General features: G+C 40.6%; 1 protein-coding gene across 7 annotated transcripts in view; it reads right to left on the bottom strand.

Annotated features, from left to right (window-relative positions):
• Positions 1–18,337, bottom strand: part of LAMA2 (laminin subunit alpha 2) — a 1,513,089-nt gene that overhangs the window by 50,382 nt on the left and 1,444,370 nt on the right. For all 7 annotated transcript variants that reach the window (XM_073627245.1, XM_073627247.1, XM_073627249.1 and 4 more), the window contains one exon: positions 4,359–4,479. In XM_073627245.1, the coding sequence (XP_073483346.1) occupies positions 4,359–4,479 (121 nt within the window). The remainder of the gene's footprint in view (positions 1–4,358; positions 4,480–18,337) is intronic.

Raw genomic sequence — 18,337 nt, 5'->3', positions numbered from 1 at the left:
AATAATTAATTTTATTTGTACTTAGATAGGGAGTCCTATAAAATAAAATGATAGCCTGGGAAATTGTACCTATTATACAGTAGAGAAAGCATTTAGAAACAATTAAGGGTATATTTAGCTTTAGGTCAAGATTGATTAGTACATAATATTGATTTTTTTTTAATAAAGTAGGCTTTCAGAATATGCAAAAGAGGTCAGATTTTAAATGATTTTTACTTTGCCAAATACAAGAAGAGCCACTATAAAAAGTGCTTAACGTTAATAAGAAAAAACATGAAACCATACAGTGCCTTAAAAAAGTATTCATACCCCTTGGAATTTTCCACATTTTGCCATGTGACAATCAAAAAAGTAAATGTATTTTATTGGGATTTTATGTGATAGACCAACACAAAGTGGCACATAATTGTAAAGCGGAAAGAAAAAGGATAAATGGTTTTCATTTTTTTTTTACAAATAAATATGTGAAAAGTCTGGTGTGCATATGTATTCAGACCTCCTGAGTCAATACTTTGTAGAACCACCTTTCACTGCAATTACAGCTACATGTCTTTTTGGGTATGTCTCTACCAGCTTTGTGAATTTTTTTGCCCATTCATCTTTGCAAAATAGCTCAAGCTCTGTCAGATTGGATGGAGAGCATCTATAAACAGCAATTTTCAACTCTTGCCACAGATTCTCAATTGGATTTAGGTCTGGACTTTGACTGCGACATTCTAACACATGCATATGCTTTGATCTAAACCATTCCATTGTAGCTCTGGCTGTATGTTTAGGGTCGTTGCCCTGCTGTAAGGTGAACCTCCGCCCTAGTATTAAGTCTTTTGTAGACTCTAAAAGGTTTTCTTCTAAGATTGCCCTGTATTTGTCTCCATCCATCTTCCCATCAACACTGACCAGCTTCCCTGTCCCTACTGAAGAAAAGCATCCCCACAGCATGGTGCTGCCACCACCATGTTTCACGATGGGGATGGTGTGTTCAAGGTGATGTCCAGTGTTAGTTTTTCAAACTTTTAGGCCAAAAAGTTCAATTTTGGTCTCATCTGACTAGAGCACCTTCTTCCACATGTTTGCTGTGTCCCCCACATGGCTTCTCGCAAATTGAAAACGGGACTTTTTGTGGCTTTCTTTCCGCAATGGCTTTCGTCTTGTCACTCATCCATGAAGGCCAGATTTGTGGAGTGCATAACTAATAGTTGTCCTGTGGACAGATTCTTCCACCTAAGCTGTGTATCTCTGCAACTCCTGCAGAGTTACCATGGGCCTCTTGGTTGCTTCTCTGATGAATGCTCTCCTTGCCCAGCCTGTCAGTTTAGGTGGATGATCTTGGTAGGTTTGCAGTTGAGCCAAACTCTTTCCATTTTTGGATGATGGATTGAACAGTGCTCCATGAGATGTTCAAAGCTTGGGATTTTTTTTTTATAACCTAACCCTGCTTTAAACTTCTCCACAACTTTATCCCTGACCTGTCTGGTGAGTTTTTTGGCCTTCATGATGCTGTTTGGTCGCTAAGGTTCTCTAACAAACCTCTGAGGGCTTCACAGACCAGCTGCATTTATACTGAGATTTAATTACACACAGATGGACTCTATTTACTAATTAGTGGTCTTCTGAAGGCAATTGGTTCTACTAGATTTTAGTTAGGGGTATCAAAGTAAAGGGGACTGAATACAAATCCACGTCACATTTTTCAGATATTTATTTGTAAAAAATGTTGAAAACATGTTCTTCTACGTCAGAATTATGTGCCACTTTGTGTTGGTCTATCACATAAAATCCCAATAAAATACATTTAAGTTTTTCATTGTAACATGACAAAATGTGGAAAATTTCAAGGGGTATTAATACTTTTTCAAGGCACTGTATGTGCAAATACCAAAATGTGTTCTACATTTCTAGGTTTGCAAGTCATCTTATCTACAATGTGAATAAAAAAATACAAGATGTACAGTCAGACTAGAGCTTATTTATGAAATGTGATACCATCAGCAACTTTTTTTTAAATTCAATAAATTATCTCTACTGTTCAGAATAAAGAATATAACTAAAGATTGCTTCTGAGATGCCACATGTTCATTGTTTGACCAACCATTAAAATATAATTCTACTCTTCTGTAGTTCTACTTAATAATACACTGTTTTCATTAGTTTATTTAGCAGATTTAATCTGTGAGAAAATTTTACATTGGTGGACCACCCTGCAGCCAACGGACTAATGTTTACTGTTTATAACCTCTTATTACTTTGTATCAGTAACTACCAGCTGCCACTAGAGGGCAATATTGGGGTTTGGGCTGCTTCTTCAGCCCAATGAAGAGCTTCTTTCAATGAGGCTCCATCGTATTAGCCAGGAACTCCTGCTGCACAAGCATAGAAAAATATAGAAAGTATGTTCAAAGATTGCAGGCCACAAAGCCCACTATTTCTGTTCATCACAGTTCACTAAAAATTGTTGCAGGGGCACCTATTATAACTACAAAAAAGAGGAAAGTGCACCAAAAATAAGCCACGTCCATAAATCATTGAGGATACAAAATAAGGTAGTACTGAGTATTACCAGGGAGGCGGACTTTTTAGGCTAAGAACCAGTGGAGAAGATATAGCAGTATAAAAAATATAAATTTATTGAAAAATACAATATCTAAAAAACATGACAATTGTAACATATAGCATCTATGATTATTGTGCAGTGAGCCCTTGTATGTCTACGCGTTTCACGATTAGGCTTCCTCAGGACACGGCCAAGTTTCACAGATGAGACAGAGAAGGAAATATGTCTCTCTATCTTAAATTGGAATGCAAAATTATGCAAGTCACGGTAGCATGAGAAAGTTCAATCAGCAGTAAGAAAGTATATTAGATATAGCTAAATATCTCAGCAGGGGTATGTAAACAATATTCCTAATTAAGGGAGCAGCCATTAGAGGGAGGAGGGCCAACACCAGATTCACCACTTAGATCCTGGATTTAGTATCAGCAATGCTGAAGGCTCAATACAATCCCATCGCTGCATATTCAGGATACAAATAATCCAGCGTGCCCCTGGGAGACAGCAATACACTGCACACAGGTGTGCAGTGTATTGCTGTCTCCCAGGGGCATGCTGGATTATTTGTATCCTGAATATGCAGCGATGGGATTGTATTGAGCCTTCAGCATTGCTGATACTAAATCCAGGATCTAAGTGGTGAATCCGGTGTTGGCCCTCCTCCCTCTAATGGCTGCTCCCTTAATTAGGAATATTGTTTACATGCCCCTGCTGAGATATTTAGCTATATCTAATATACTTTCTTACTGCTGATTGAACTTTCTCATGCTACCGTGACTTGCATAATTTTGCATTCCAATTTAAGATAGAGAGACATATTTCCTTCTCTGTCTCATCTGTGAACCTTGGCCGTGTCCTGAGGAAGCCTAATGGTGAAACGCGTAGACATACAAGGGCTCACTGCACAATAATCATAGATGCTATATGTTATAATTGTCATTGTTTTTTAGATATTGTATTTTTCAATAAATTTATATATATTTTATACTGCTATATCTTCTCCACTGGTTCTTAGCCTAAAAAGTCTGCCTCCCTGGTAATACTCAGTACTACCTTATTTTGTATCCACACCTATTATAACTGAAATTAGAGTTGCTCTTTAAATCTACCTGAGGATCCTCCATGTGGATCCCTTACATAATAAAAGAGTTGTAGTTGTCATAATGGCACTTGTAGGCCAATCCATAGGGTGGTAAGGTTAGCGTGGGTAACACCAAGCTTCAACATTGGCAAACTATTTTAATCTTTTTTTCTTTTTATCCTTTGTTCACCTCTGGACATTTGACTGAGCTATTGTGAGTGCATTTCTTGTTTTCAATATTTGTGCCCACTGTCTTTATTGCAATAAGTCACTTGCACCCTTTTTTTTTGCTTTTTTTCTCTTGTAGTTACAGTTAAGGTTTCCTCTGCCTGCTTTGTAGCTGCTCCCCTATCATTGGACTTTTTTATTATTCAGCTTCAAAAACAAGATTGGTTTTCTATATAGAGTATATTCTTGTTGCTTATTTGTTGTGCCCATTTACCCTTTTTTGTGTGAATATAAAGTAGACTCTGTTCTTGTCTAACTATCACATGCATTATATAAGGGGCAGAGTTTTGTTAGAGAATTATTATTCAGTTGTGCCTAGGGAAGCCTAATGTCCAAATACTGCCCTACTTGGTATTAAAATCCAGAATAAGAAAAACGCTTTCCTCCAAATATAACCATTGTGATCCTAAAGTGCAAATTAGATTTACTGGTTGCCTGAATATTTTCCTGTTTTTTTTTTTGTTTGTTTTTTACGCCAGTCACACAAAATTGCAAACATACCTCAAGTGCACATCCTTTGGTTAATCCTATGTATTCAGAGCTGCTAAGTAAGTTGTATGGTGTTCGGGAGATCTCAATGTCTTTTAGGCATCCGGCATATTTATTTACACTAACTTCTGACCTAAAGGAAAATAAACATTATAATTATGCCATACAAAGCAAGCAGATCTACAGGCCATAATCATTCTGTATTTGAGCATCAAACTTCAGTACAACTTTTAATATCTACTATTGTTCAATGCAGGACTAAATATAAACAATTGGGTCAACACAGATAACAAGAGCTGTGGCTAGCATTATTTGTAATTAGGAGTATGCAACTCACCCCCGTTTTATTGCTACCACCCATCAGTACTATACTTGCACTCATAAACACTAAGAGAACAGTTCAACAAGAAAGCAAAAACACAATACTGCTCCAAAAGCCCACGTTAGGATATCCAATTTCCACCTTGAGTGAAGGCACAGATCCCAAACTGGTCTTCACCAAACAATATGGAGCCAACACCACCCACAAGGTTCAGTTACATACTTTGATGCATTTCATCCAACAAGGGTTTAATCATAGAGGAACCTCTATGATTAAGCCCTTTTTGGGATAAGCACGTCAGAGAATTAGAAATCCAGGTGGCAGGATTATTGGACTTTTCCCACATGAAATAGTGATGTTTTTACCTAAACCAGGTGTTCATTATTTGCATAAGAGAGGAAGGGCTGTTGGGCTGCAACAGGCTGTGTCTTTTCTGGCTGGAAAGGAGGGAGCTGCTCTCAGATATCAGTGTTCTATGGCGTGTGCTTTGCAGTCTATACCTTTGATGAGTGTTTCATTCACCTGTTTGTGGTGTGAGGCTATACACCAGATAATTTGGGGCTAACTGCAAGAGGTGGTGGAAGACAGATTCAGGAGTATTTTTGGAATTATATTTCAGCACATGTCAGGGATATTGCAGGTCACGCAATACGTTGGTTGTGGACTTTTTGCACTGTTTACTTTTCAAGCCATTCACCATTTTCATTTTCATTTATTTCGTTATTTATTTTTTTATGTCATGTAAGATGATTTTAGAGATGTTATGTTTTTTGTATTATATTGAATATGTTTTATGTTTTTTTGCACATGTTTGGTGGATGTATGATATATTCACTTTAATGCATTCATGATGATATAGACACTGCAAATGCATTTTTATGGATTCTTCAAGGTTTGTTTATCAATCCTTTTTTCTGGCTGCCCATACCACTGAGTGCTGACTTTAATCTTTGATTTTAAGGAAATATGTGTACACAGGACTTTAAGGTACCGTGGCAATATGTGAACAAAATAAACTACAAAATATCAAAATGATTTTTGATTACTAATATACTTTCAAAGACCCAGGTACATATACAGTATTTCTCTATGTACTATAGTGGATGGTTAGTGATGTGGTGCCTGGACAACACTATCTGTCAAATTTTTAAAATTCACGATTATAACAGTGCTGTACGATCATGAAACTTGGAACATTCAATCAACAGTGTATTTCAAAGAGTCTGACTTTTTCTTATGGTAATAATGGCATTGTCGGTAGTGAGCTACATACTGTATATGGAACATTTCTCTCAACAGCCTCTAAAGCTGGCCATACACATAAAGATACTTGTCCTTCGGCCCAGTGGGTTGATCAACAGAAATCTATTTTAGAGAGCCCCCCCAATAAAATGTGTACAATGAAAGTTACTTGAGCAAAATTCCAATAGTGTATGCCTAGCTTAAAGGGATACGGAAGTCAAAGTTTATTTACTATTAAAATAAAAAACATTATATACTTACCTGCTCTTTACAATGACATTGCACAGAGCAGTCCCTTTCCTCCTCTTTGGTGGTCCCCTACCGGCACTCTCTGTTCGGCCTCTCTTCCCAGTGTCCCCGTAGCAAGCAGTGTGCTATGGAGGCACTTGTGTGGGCATGCTCCTGAGCCAGGCTGTGTGTGCCCATTGACACACACAGCACAGCTCAGCCATGCACCCTGCTCTCCCCTCACAGAATGTTACTGACAACAGCAGGAGCCCATGTTTCCCACTGATCTCAGTGTAGCTTGTGAATCCAAGTATAAAGGAGATTGGGGCTGCCAGTGGGGACAGGGAAACCATTTTATCTTGTAAGTTTATTTCTCTAAAGAAATGCATGTAGTAAAGAGCGAATCTTTCAGAAATAAATGCTGTATTTAAAGATAAAGGCAGGATATGCTGCCTTTTATGAATTGCCCAGGTACTTATTCACTGTTTAAGTTAAACAAAGTAAAAGTTTTACATCTTTATCACAGAAAAACCTTGACAATTCAATTTTCCTGCAATATAACAATCAGCAGAACATTGTGTACATCTGCATTGAAACATAGGTACACCTATTATTACTTGGCTTCTTTAGTGAAAGGAAAGTGCTATGTTTTATTAACTTTGAGCTTTACATTTCATAGAATCAAGATGCTAGCAAGTGAAGCGTTAATTTATTTCCATGTGTAAAAGTATCAGGGTTTTTATAATTATATATATTAACCTTGTAGTATATATTACCTTGTAGTTTTCTTGATAAAAACATAAATACTAATATAAGAAGTTATAGCATTTTTTTGGACCTCTGTGGCATAAGGGAAACTTCACTTCACTGGTTTGCTCCCTCCTCACAGCCTGTTACGAAGTTACAGGTGTATTTAGGGGGAGGGGGGAAGCGAGTACCGTTTTTTTTTTCTGGTATCTGCTCCCATTTCCACAATCCTCGCCTAAGCAAGGATGGCATCCTTTGCCCTGCCCCTCCACCCCTCCAGCCTCCTGAGACATGTGACATGTCCCAGGAGGCTGCAGAACCATTCACAAGGCTCTGTTCAAACTCGCTCAAGTTAAGAGGGAAGCCGACTGTGGTCACAGAAGTGCCTAGGGACCCTTTCATATTACATGCATTCTATCCTATTCACTTGGGCTGGGCGGGAGTAGGTGCAATCCTTTCCTCTTTACACTTACTAGCCCCCCTTGGTATAAGGATAAGCCTGCAGCCCATGTTCTGGGACACAGGGATATACATTCATCTCTATTTTGAGTGGCATCAAAGGCAATATAACAGGTTGCAATGTATTCTGTCCTGCCATACAGGGCTGTGCTGTATGAACTGGATAGAGATGGATTTCAGAACTGGATAAAGAAAAATACAAATCCTTTTAAATGAGCATATATATATATATATATATATATATATATACAGTATATGTAGCAGAGCGTCCCATAGACAGCTGGTAAAACTCCTGTTTGGGGTTTATCCATCTCCCAGGCTCCTCTCATACACATTCAGGGATCTCTGATCCACAATCCAGTTGGGATCTTGGTCCTCTTCGCCCAGGCTAATTTAACCTCACCTGAGACAGACAACCAGTACTCTCTGCCTGGGAAAATCAGACAACACTGGTCTGTGAGAGCAAAAGGTTGGTTAAAGCTATCAAGCTGCATATGTGGAAACTGACAAGCTGTAGGCTTACTCTGCCTGGTAGTTACGGCCTGTATTTTGTAGAGTTAGTGCTGAGACACGGCTAGGTTTTTGTTTTGCTATTTTTGTTCTGTTTGTTTTCTGAAACACTGTACAGCACCTGTATATAAAAGACTTGTATATATCACAAATAAACATTGCACTGTTTGTCACTACCTCACTGGATTTGGTATCTGTGCCTGAAAGACTGCTATATATACAGCGGGTAAAATAAGTATTAAACACGTCAGCATTTTTTTAGGTAAATGTATTTCTGTAAGAGAAGTCTGGCTAACAGATGCGCACCTGCACACAAGCACGGGCACACCAGTGTGTGTAAAAGGGACTTGTATTGGCGCGCGCACACGTGCACGTCTGGGCACTAAATAGTTTACTTAAGCTGAACACTGACACATGAGCCTTGCTGAGTGGTCTTTCAGCTAGTACCTGTTACCTGAATCTGATCTGTTCCTGTGTTCCTGTGTTTGACCCGGCTTGTACCTGAGACGCCTCTTGGACTTCTGCCTGCCTTCCTGTGATCCTGGCTTGAGTTTTGACCTTGTCCCTGCTTCATGCTCCTGTACCGCACTGCCCGACTGTGTACCGAACCTGGCCTGTATCCCGTCTTTGATCCTGTCTCACGTTCCAGTACCTGCTCTGCTCGGCTGTTGATGACCTCCTGGCTTTTGTACCGAACACGACTCAGCCTGCTGTTCCAGCAACACGGAGTTCCAGTCCTCTGTGCCCGTCCAGTAATCTGCAGCTATCGGGCTCCTGCCAAGACCCGTCCTGAGCCACCTGCTACATCGGCCCTCGTGTCACTCTATGTCTTTCACTTCCTGTTATCTCTATCAGGGGTGCTAGACAGGAGGTGCAAGAGAAGCCCTCCCTACAGCTCACTCTCCACCAGGTACATGACAGTTTCTAAAGGTGCTTTTGACACGAAATGTTCACCATATGTCAGTAACAACCCGTGCAAGCCATACATACAAAGAAACCAAAACAAATAAGTACAGAAATTAAGTTATGTGTAATAAAATGGAATGACACAGGGAAGAAGTATTGAATACATGAAGAAATGGAGGTGCAAAAAGGCATGGAAAGCCAAGACACCAGATGAAATTTACCAGTAATTAGAAAGCAATCCTGCCCCTTGTCAGTGCAAATTAATATTAGCTATTTCAGTCTCATGTGATGGGCTATAAAAGGTGTCACACAAGAAACAACTCATGATGGGCAAAAGCAAAGAGCTCTCTGAAGACCTTCACAACCTTATTGTTGCAAAACATACTAATGGCATTGGTTACAGAAGGACTTCTAAACTTCTGAATGTTCCAGTGAGCACTGTTGGGACCATAATCCGTAAGTGGAAAAGGATAATTTTACCATAAATCAGCCACGACCAGGTGCTCCTCGCTAGATTTTTGCAGGGTGAAAGAGATTATCACAAGAGTTGTCCAAGAGCCAAGGGCCACATGTGGAGAGCTATGTAAACAAGTCAGATTGCCGTTCTGACAGGTGGGAAGGGATGGAGGTGGTGTCCCTGCAGGGAATAAATTCCATCTCTTCCCCTAGTAAAAGCACCTAACACAGTATAGTAAAACACTGTTTAGGCACACAGTTAACCCTTTGATTACCCTTGATGTTACCCCCTTCCAGTGCCATTAGTACCGTGACAGTGCATATTTTTAGCATTGATCACTGTATTAGTGTCACTGGTTCCCAAAAAGTGTCAAAGGTGTCAGTGTCAGAATGTCCACTACAGTATCACAGTCCCGCTATAAGTCGCTGATCACCGCCTTTACTAATAAGAAAAAAAAATATCTAACAGTTTGTAGACGCTATAACATTTGCGTAAATCAATCAATATACGCTTATTGTGATTTTTTTTTACCAAAAATATGTAGCAGAATACGTATTGGCCTAAATTTCTGAAGAAATTTGATTTGCTCAATTTTTTTATTGAATATATTTTATAGCAGAAAGTAAAAATTATATATATATATATATATAAAATTGTCGGTCTTTTTTTGCTTATAGTGCTAAAAATAAAAAACGCAGAGGTGATCAAATACCACCAAAAGAAAGCTCTGTTTGTGGGGAAAAAGGACAGTGTTGCCCAACCATGCACTTGTCAGGTAAAATAACACAGTGCCATATAGAACAAAGTGGCCTGGTCATGAAGGGGGTGGGGATGGGGAAGTGGTTAAACTTAGCAGAAAGTAATTGGAGACTGTTCAAACCATAGTATGGGGGACGTGAATCTTAAAAATGGGGCCATTACTTAAATCCCATCAAAAGTTCAAAACCAGCAGTGCAAGTGCAAACACAATCCCACTCTTCCTTTTTTTTTTTGGTCAAGCAGTTGCATTGTTTTTTGGTTTATAGCTAAGCTATTGTTTTACATTGGTAAAACACCAAGAGCTGCTTAGCAAAGGACAAGGGACATATATAAAACTTGTTATTTCTTAAGCAGCATGGCGCCACTTCATAAATTGAACCTGTCACATAAACTTACTTTATTTGACAGAACTATTTATTTTGTGTGTGACAGAACAATAAATTGAGCTATCCTAAAATACACTGACAAAAAGATATTGTTCTTTCTATCATTAATTTTCCAGTGTCACTTTAACAAATCAATTGATTCTGTATCTGCCAAAGCAATAGTTTTATCTCATTTTATTTTACATCCATGTCAAAGAGTTTCCAGAAAGCAAGAATCATTCAACCAAAATCTTCTGTTAGGTGTATAATATTTTTAAGCTTTAAAGTAACTATCCCCCAACTAATGTACCACTTAATTAAGTTTTTCAGGTCAGAGAAACTAAACTAAATCACTGAACCATTTACTGTACTAATACTAGTATGTAGTCTACACCCTAATCACCAGGAGTTTTTTTACATGACATGACCTCTTTAAATGGTATGTAAACCCTGATAATTACCTTCTCCTATTTTAGCTGTTGATCCTGCCAGAGATGTTGTGAGGTTAACACTTCCTGTACTTTGTCTCTTCAAAATCTTTTTAAGTAGCATGGTTCCCAGATTTCTCTAAGGAACAAGGGGGGTCATTTACTGAGATGAAAGCACTGCGCTGGTTCCGACCTTAATTGGTGCGCTGGATAGATCCTTAATCCAGCGTGTGAACCAGCGCACACAGAGGAGTACCTGCACGCGAGAATGTTTCCAGCGCGGACCGCGCTGGTTCTCGGCGAGGTACATCTCGCGCTCGCTGAAATAGGAAAAAGATATCTTCCTATTAAGGCAGTGCGAGAAAAACCTGCATGGGTTCCCCCTTCGGGTGCATGCCAGGCCCTCCAGTCTAGTATGGATATTAAGGGGAACCCCTACACTGAAAAAACGGTGGGGGTTCCCCCCAGATCCACACCAGACCCTTATCCGAGCACGCAGCCCGGCTGGTCAGAAAAGGGGGTGGGGACGAGCGAGCGCCCCCCCCCCCCCCCGAACCGTGCCAGGCCGCATGCCCTCAACATGGGGGATGGGTACTTTGGGGAAGAGGGGCGCGCTGCAGGCCCCCCCACCCCAAAGCACCTTGTCCCCATGTTGATGAGGACAAGGGCCTCTTCCCGACAACCCTGGCCGGTGGTTGTCGGGGTCTGCGGGCGGGGGGCTTATCGGAATCTGGAAGCCCCCTTTAACAAGGGGACCCCCAGATCCCGGCCCTCCCCCCTGTGTGAAATGGTAAGGGGGTACTTGTACCCCTACCATTTCACTAAAAAACTGTCAAAAATGTTAAAAATGACAAGAGACAGTTTTTGACAATTCCTTTATTTCTTCTATTTTCTATCTTCTTTCTTCTATCTTCATTCGGTTTCTTCCTCCATCTTCTTCTTCTTCTGGTTCTTCCTCTGGTGTTCTCGTCCAGCATCTCCTCCGCGGCGTCTTCTTCCCTTCTTCTCCTCGGGCCGCTCCGCATTCATGGCATGGAGGGAGGCTCCCGCTCTTCTCTTCATCTTCTTCTCTTCTTCATCTTCTTCTCCGGGCCGCTCCGCACCCATGGTGGCATGGAGGGAGGCTCCCGCTGTGTGACGGGAGCCAATGGCTGCGCTTCTATCAATCTGTCCAATCAAGAGCCGAGAACCCCGGGCAAAGGAAGAGCGGTGGCTCTGCCAGGTGAAATTCCAGGGCTCAAGTATGTAAAACGGGGGGGTGACTGCCAGGTGTTTTTTCACCTTAATGCATAGGGTGCATCAAAGGGAAAAAACACAAGGGTTTACAACTCCTTTAAGAACGTCTTTTCACTTAACCACAGTCCCAGTTAACCTGCATGCATTATAGATATATGATACAAAATAGGTGTCATATAGTCTTGGCACAGGTACAAGGTAGATGTGATTCAAATGTGATAAAGGTTTAGTATAATGAGGTATGAAGATTGTATAGGCACAGTCTAGGTTTTGAATAAGTGTGGTATAGAGTGCAGTAAGGATTTTATACACTTGGTATCCTGAACCCAGTGGCTCAGTTTCTGCTAGCAGTGTCAATAATGGGTGGATAGCTCTCTCACCAGCTCCCAGGATGCTGCTGTAGATGCTCGCTTGAAAGGGGGCCCCTCTGTCTTTCTCTAAAAGCCACCCGTGATTAGCAGTGGGATGCAGAGGGTGAGAGGGGGCTCCAGCCTCTCTGCAGCAGCGATGCAGGTTCTGTGATATGGGTGGTGCTGTGAGCCCCCCCAGGTATCCTCACTCTATTGCCACTGACTTCAATAGAGGTACTCTGCTCTCCTGTCTCCTTGGCAGCAAGCGGAAGAGGTTTTCTGAGCAGTTTCAAAAAAATCCTCTCTCCACTCCTACTGCACAGATCCTATTGGAATTTGTATTGTGAGGAGTCTATTCGGCATATTATAGGGCTGCCATCTCAAACTACCACTGCCAGGTTTCTCAGCACTCTGCATAGAAGTCTATGGGCTTGCTTGGCTTTAACTCTCCCTGTGCTAGCTGCTGAGAATGGTGCAACATAACATCAGTATCTCTGGTGAGATACCTATTTTTTATTATTACTTTTACTTCTTTTTAATTCTTACTTTTTAACATTTTTTATTTTATTATCAATAACATATTTTTCACACTTACAATTTCAACAGTATATTTTACTAGACCAAAAGGGAGCCAATAAGAGAGGTTCAGTTTTAGCGTTAACATACCCTTTAGGCCTTTAGGCCACCCGTGATTAGCAGTGGGAAGCAGAGGGTGAGTGGGGGCTCCAGCCTCTCTGCACCAGCGATGCAGGTTCTGTGATATGGGTGGTGCTGTGCTGCCCCCCAGGTATCCTCACTCTATTGCCACTGACTTCAATAGAGGTACTCTGCTCTCCTGTCTCCTTGGGAGCAAGCGGAAGAGGTTTCCTGAGCAGTTTAAAAAAAATCCTCTCTCCACTCCTACTGTACAGATCCTATTGGAATTTGTATTGTGAGGAGTCTATTCGGCATATTATAGGGCTACCATCTCAAACTACCACTGCCAGGTTTCTCAGCACTCTGCATAGAAGTCTATGGGCTTGCTTGGCTTTAACTCTCCCTGTGCTAGCTGCTGAGAATGGTGCAACATAACATCAGTATCTCTGGTGAGATACCTATTTTTTATTATTACTTTTACTTCTTTTTAATTTTTACTATTTAACATTTTTTATTTTATTATCAATAACATATTTTTCACACTTACAATTTCAACAGTATATTTTACTAGACTAAAAGGGAGCCCATAAGAGAGGTTCAGTTTTAGAGTTAACATACCCTTTAGGCCTCATGCACATGAGGTGTCTGAAAAAGCCCATCTAAACACCAGAACTGTCGACAGGAAAATGCGACAAAAAAATTACTATAAGCTGCGTATTGCACCGGTGTTTATACGCGTAAAACATTTGAGTATAAATGCATTCCACTGGCCAGAATATTCATTTATTCTGGTCATTGGAATGTATTCACGTGCATATGTTTTATACACATAGGGATTTATTTACAAAAGGAAAATCCACGTTGCAATACAAGTGCACTTGGAAGTGCACTCGCTGTAGATCTGAGGGGAGCATGCAAGGAAAATAAAAAACAGCATTTTTGTTTGTATATGATTAGATGATAGAAATCAGCATAGCTTCCCCTCATTTCAGATCTTCCCCTCAGATCTACAGTGACTGCACTTCCAAGTGCACTTCCAACAGCACTTGCAGTGCACTTGTAGTGCAAAGTGGATTTGCCTTTAGTAAATCAACCCCATACTTAGCGCAAATCGTCGTCGTTGTACATCAGTACTTTGACGCTAAATACCGTTGTTATGGTAGCAGATAGCTGCCATAACCTCGGTACCTTCAACAATGACAAGCAGCGCTCTTTCAGATAAAAGTGGTCTCAGCGGCAAATCCGCTGCGAGATAACTTTTATCGGGGGCGGGTGAGGGCCCCCCTCCCGCTGCATTCCAATCATGTCACTTACCGGAGCCGTCGGTAGCGGCGGAGACAATCGCGTCCTTCCCCCTGACAGGCATGGAGCCAAGTGAGGGAAAGAAGGCCCCTGCTCAGCTCCAGAACATTGAATGGTGGAAGCGATGTCAAACGTCACTCCCGCCCAATGGTCTTAAAGGGAAATTATTAATTTTATTGCATTTTAGTGTAAATATTAGAGCTGAGGTCTTTTTGACCCCAGATCTCACATTTAAGAGGTGAACAAGAATATAACAGCGCTAACCCAGTGAAAAAGAATAAAGCTGCTACACAAAAATATGACAAGTATTTCAAAAATAGGATGGTGTAAACATGTAGCGCTAAAACGTGTCAGAAACATATATTGAAATAAATGTGATACAATAACCTGTGGGTGGCCCCCACCATAAGTCCAACAATATAATAAAAAGTGAAATCCAGTGATGTGAAAAAATCTCCTAGTGTGTGGTTCATCAACATGGAAATCTTGAGATGGAGAGAGATTAAACACTCTTACCAGAACCGGTGGATTCGGATGTCGGTGACATCGAATCAAACAGGCTTAGAGATCCAGATGGATGGTTGTCCTGGAAAGAAGTGGAGGTGCCAGATCTCAAAACATTCTCTGGTCTGGAACAGCTACAACGGTATCCACCGCCCGAAAGGAATCCTACGTCCAGCAGGGAGATCCAGATCTCCCATCACATAAAAATGTGGAAAGAAAACAATGGAGTGCTCCTCTCAAGCCTGTCCCCAAAGACTTTCAGCTTCAGTTATCCAGTGCTGGCCCTCATCCTGGAATTGTTTTCTTTCCACATTTTTATGTTATGGGAGATCTGGGTCCCCCTGCTGGACATAGGATTCCTTTCGGGCGGTGGATACCGTTGTAGCTGTTCCAGACCAGAGGAGATGTGTTTTGAGATCCGGCACCTCCACTTCTTTCCAGGACAGCCATCCATCTGGATCTCTAAGCCTGTTTCATTCGGTGTCACCGACACCGACCATCATTCCGGTAAGAGTGTTTAATCTCTCTCCATCTCAAGATTTCCATGTTGACGAACCACACACTAGGAGATTTTTTCACATCACTGGATTTCACTTTTTATCATATTGTTGGACTTTGTTATTGACTTTATTTACACCCGCATTATGGTGGGGGCCACCCACAGGTTATTGTATCACATTTAATTCAATATATGTTTTTGACACGTTTTAGCGATACATGTTTACCCCATCTCACATTTAAGAGGTCCTGTCATGCTTTTTTTCTATTACAAGGGATGTTTACATTCCTTGTATTAGGAATAAAAGTAACCCATTTTTTTTAAAAAGGACAGTGTAAAAATAAAAAATAAAAGTTAAACAAATAAGAAAAAAAAAATTAAAGGACCTTGTCCCGCCGAGCTCACGCGCAGAAGAGAACGCATATGTAAGTCGCGCCCTCATATGAAAAGGATGTTCAAACTACACATGTGAGGTATCGCCACGATCCATAGAGCAAAAGAAATAATTCTAGCCCTAGACCTCCTCTGTAACTCTGAACATGTAACCTGTAGAAATTTTTAAAGGTCGCTTATGGAGATTTTTAAGAGTCAAAGTTTGTTGCCATTGCATGAGCGGGCACAGTTAGTAAGAGCTTAGTAAATGAGGAAAAGCTTCACTTTACAAAGAATACCCAATCAATGCAAGGAAAATTGAAAAAAAAAAACACATTTTTGTTTGCACATGATTGGATGAGCTTCTGCTCATTTAGTAACCTCTGGTACTACTGCTCTTGAAGAGTGCAAATGCATTTTGCAAAATGCCCAGTCTATTTGCCTTTAGTAAATCAACCCCATAGGCTTACATAAAGGTACTTTTACAAGCTGAAAAAAAACCCTCTGAACGCCTGTATAAGCTATATTTTTTGAGGCTCTGCATGCATGAGGCCTTAAAGTTTTTTTTGTTTTCCCACATAAGCCTTTTGTATGTCCAGAGCATAACACAGACATTACAGTGCATGAGTTTGCCAGGAAAAGTGAGGCCGATCAAAATCTTAAAGATATATTCTAAATTATATCATGTATATAATGTTAACCAATTTAAGCTATAGCAATATATATGTTTTACTACACACTAGAGAGCCATTTGTATTTTAGCTGAAATCTTGGCTGCACAGCCATTATGCATAGCCATTAGCTTGCACTAGCTCATGTCACCTGTTCTGTCATTTGGTGTTCACATCTGCTGATTAACTGCTCATGAGAAGGACAGTGTTAGGAAACTGGGATTCCCTGGCTTGCATAATTTCCAGTCCAGGAAAAGGGAGTTTCAGAAGTCTGAGTTAATCATAGTGCCTTGCAGAAAAAACACTTTGTGCACACAACCTATGCTTGAATGGAAATTAGAGATAATGCTGGTTAACTGTCGTGGATGCTGTTAAGAAAATTATTTCCAGATAGGATGTTATGCTTTAGCTATTTTATAACATTTTACTAGATGCACTATCTATTTGGCACTCTTATCTCTTTTCCTTTTTATATGTGTAATTTTATGAAGCAGAACTTGCAAACTATATTTATGCTAGCTTGACATTTTAACATAGTTTGTTGTTGAGACAGTTTTTCCCTTGCGTCTGTTTTACTGTGTCATTATTCAAAGAGGGACAGATGCAGGCAATTTTTTTCTCCTGCTAGGTATTTTGTAGAATATTATCCAAAGCATATCAAAAGTTTTGGCTGTTATGGTTGCTGGCAAGCTATTTTCATACCTGATTTCACTCCATTTATTAACATGAAAGCTAACAGAGAGCAAAGGGTAACATGAAACATTAAAAAATAAAATAAATGTGTATATATATATATATATATATATATATATATATATATATATATATATATATATATATATATATATCCCTCACATTTTTGTAAATATTTTATTGTATCTCTTTCACTCCTCCATGACAACATCATGGAGCTGGTGAATGTTTTGAGACCTTGCTCTCCTCCACCTTCTGTTTGACTATACCCCACAGATGCTCAATAGAGTTTAGGTCTGGAGACATGCTTGGCCAGTCCATTACCTTTACCCTCAGCTTCTTTAGCAAGGGCAGAGGTCATCTTGGAGGTGTGTTTGGGGTCGTTATCATGTTGGAATTCTGCCCTGTGGCCCAGTCTCAGAAGGGAGGGGGTCATGCTCTGCTTCAGTATGTCACAGTACAGTAGTGTTGGCATTCATGGTTCCCTCAATGAACTGTAGCTCCCCAGTGCTGGCAGCATTCATGCAGCCCCAGACCATGACACCACCATGCTTGACTGTAGGCAAGACAGACTTGTCTTTGTACTCCTCACCTGGTTGCCGCCATACACGCTTGACACCATCTGAACCAAATAGGTTTATCTTGGTCCCATCAGACCACAGGACATGTTTCCAATAATCCATATCCTAAGTCTGCTTGTCTTTTTCAAACTGTTTGCAGGCTTTTTTGTGCATCATCTTTAGAAGAGGCTTCCTTCTGGGATGACAGCCATACAGACCAATTTGATGCAGTGTGTGGCGTATGGTCTGAGCACTGACAGGCTGACCCCCCCACCCCTTCAACCTCTGCAGAAATGCTGGCAGCACTCATGCGTCTATTTCCCAAAGACAACCTCTGGATATGACGCTGAGCATGTGCACTCAACTTCTTTGGTTGACCATGGTGAGGCCTATTCTGAGTGGAACCTGTCCTGTTAAACCACTGTATGGTCTTGGCCACCGTGCTGCAGCTGAGTTTCAGGATCTTGGCAATCTTCTTATAGCCTAGGTCATCTTTATGTAGAGCAACAATTCTTTTTTTCAGATCCTCAGAGAATTCTTTGCAATGAGGTGCCATGAGGTGCCATGTTTAACTTGATCAGTATGAGAGGGTGAGAGCGATAACACCACATTTAACACACCTGCTTCCCATTCACACCTAAGACCTTGTAACACTAACAAGTCACATGCCATCAGGTACATGGCTAATTGGGCCCGATTTGGATATTTTCACTTAGGAGTGTACTCACTTTTGTTTCCAGTGGTT

The sequence above is a fragment of the Aquarana catesbeiana genome, linkage group LG04 (assembly GCF_042186555.1).
Source record: "Aquarana catesbeiana isolate 2022-GZ linkage group LG04, ASM4218655v1, whole genome shotgun sequence".
Taxonomy (NCBI): Eukaryota; Metazoa; Chordata; class Amphibia; order Anura; family Ranidae; genus Aquarana; species Aquarana catesbeiana.
Note: the sequence above shows the minus strand (reverse complement) of the source record. Positions and strands in the feature narration are given on the sequence as shown.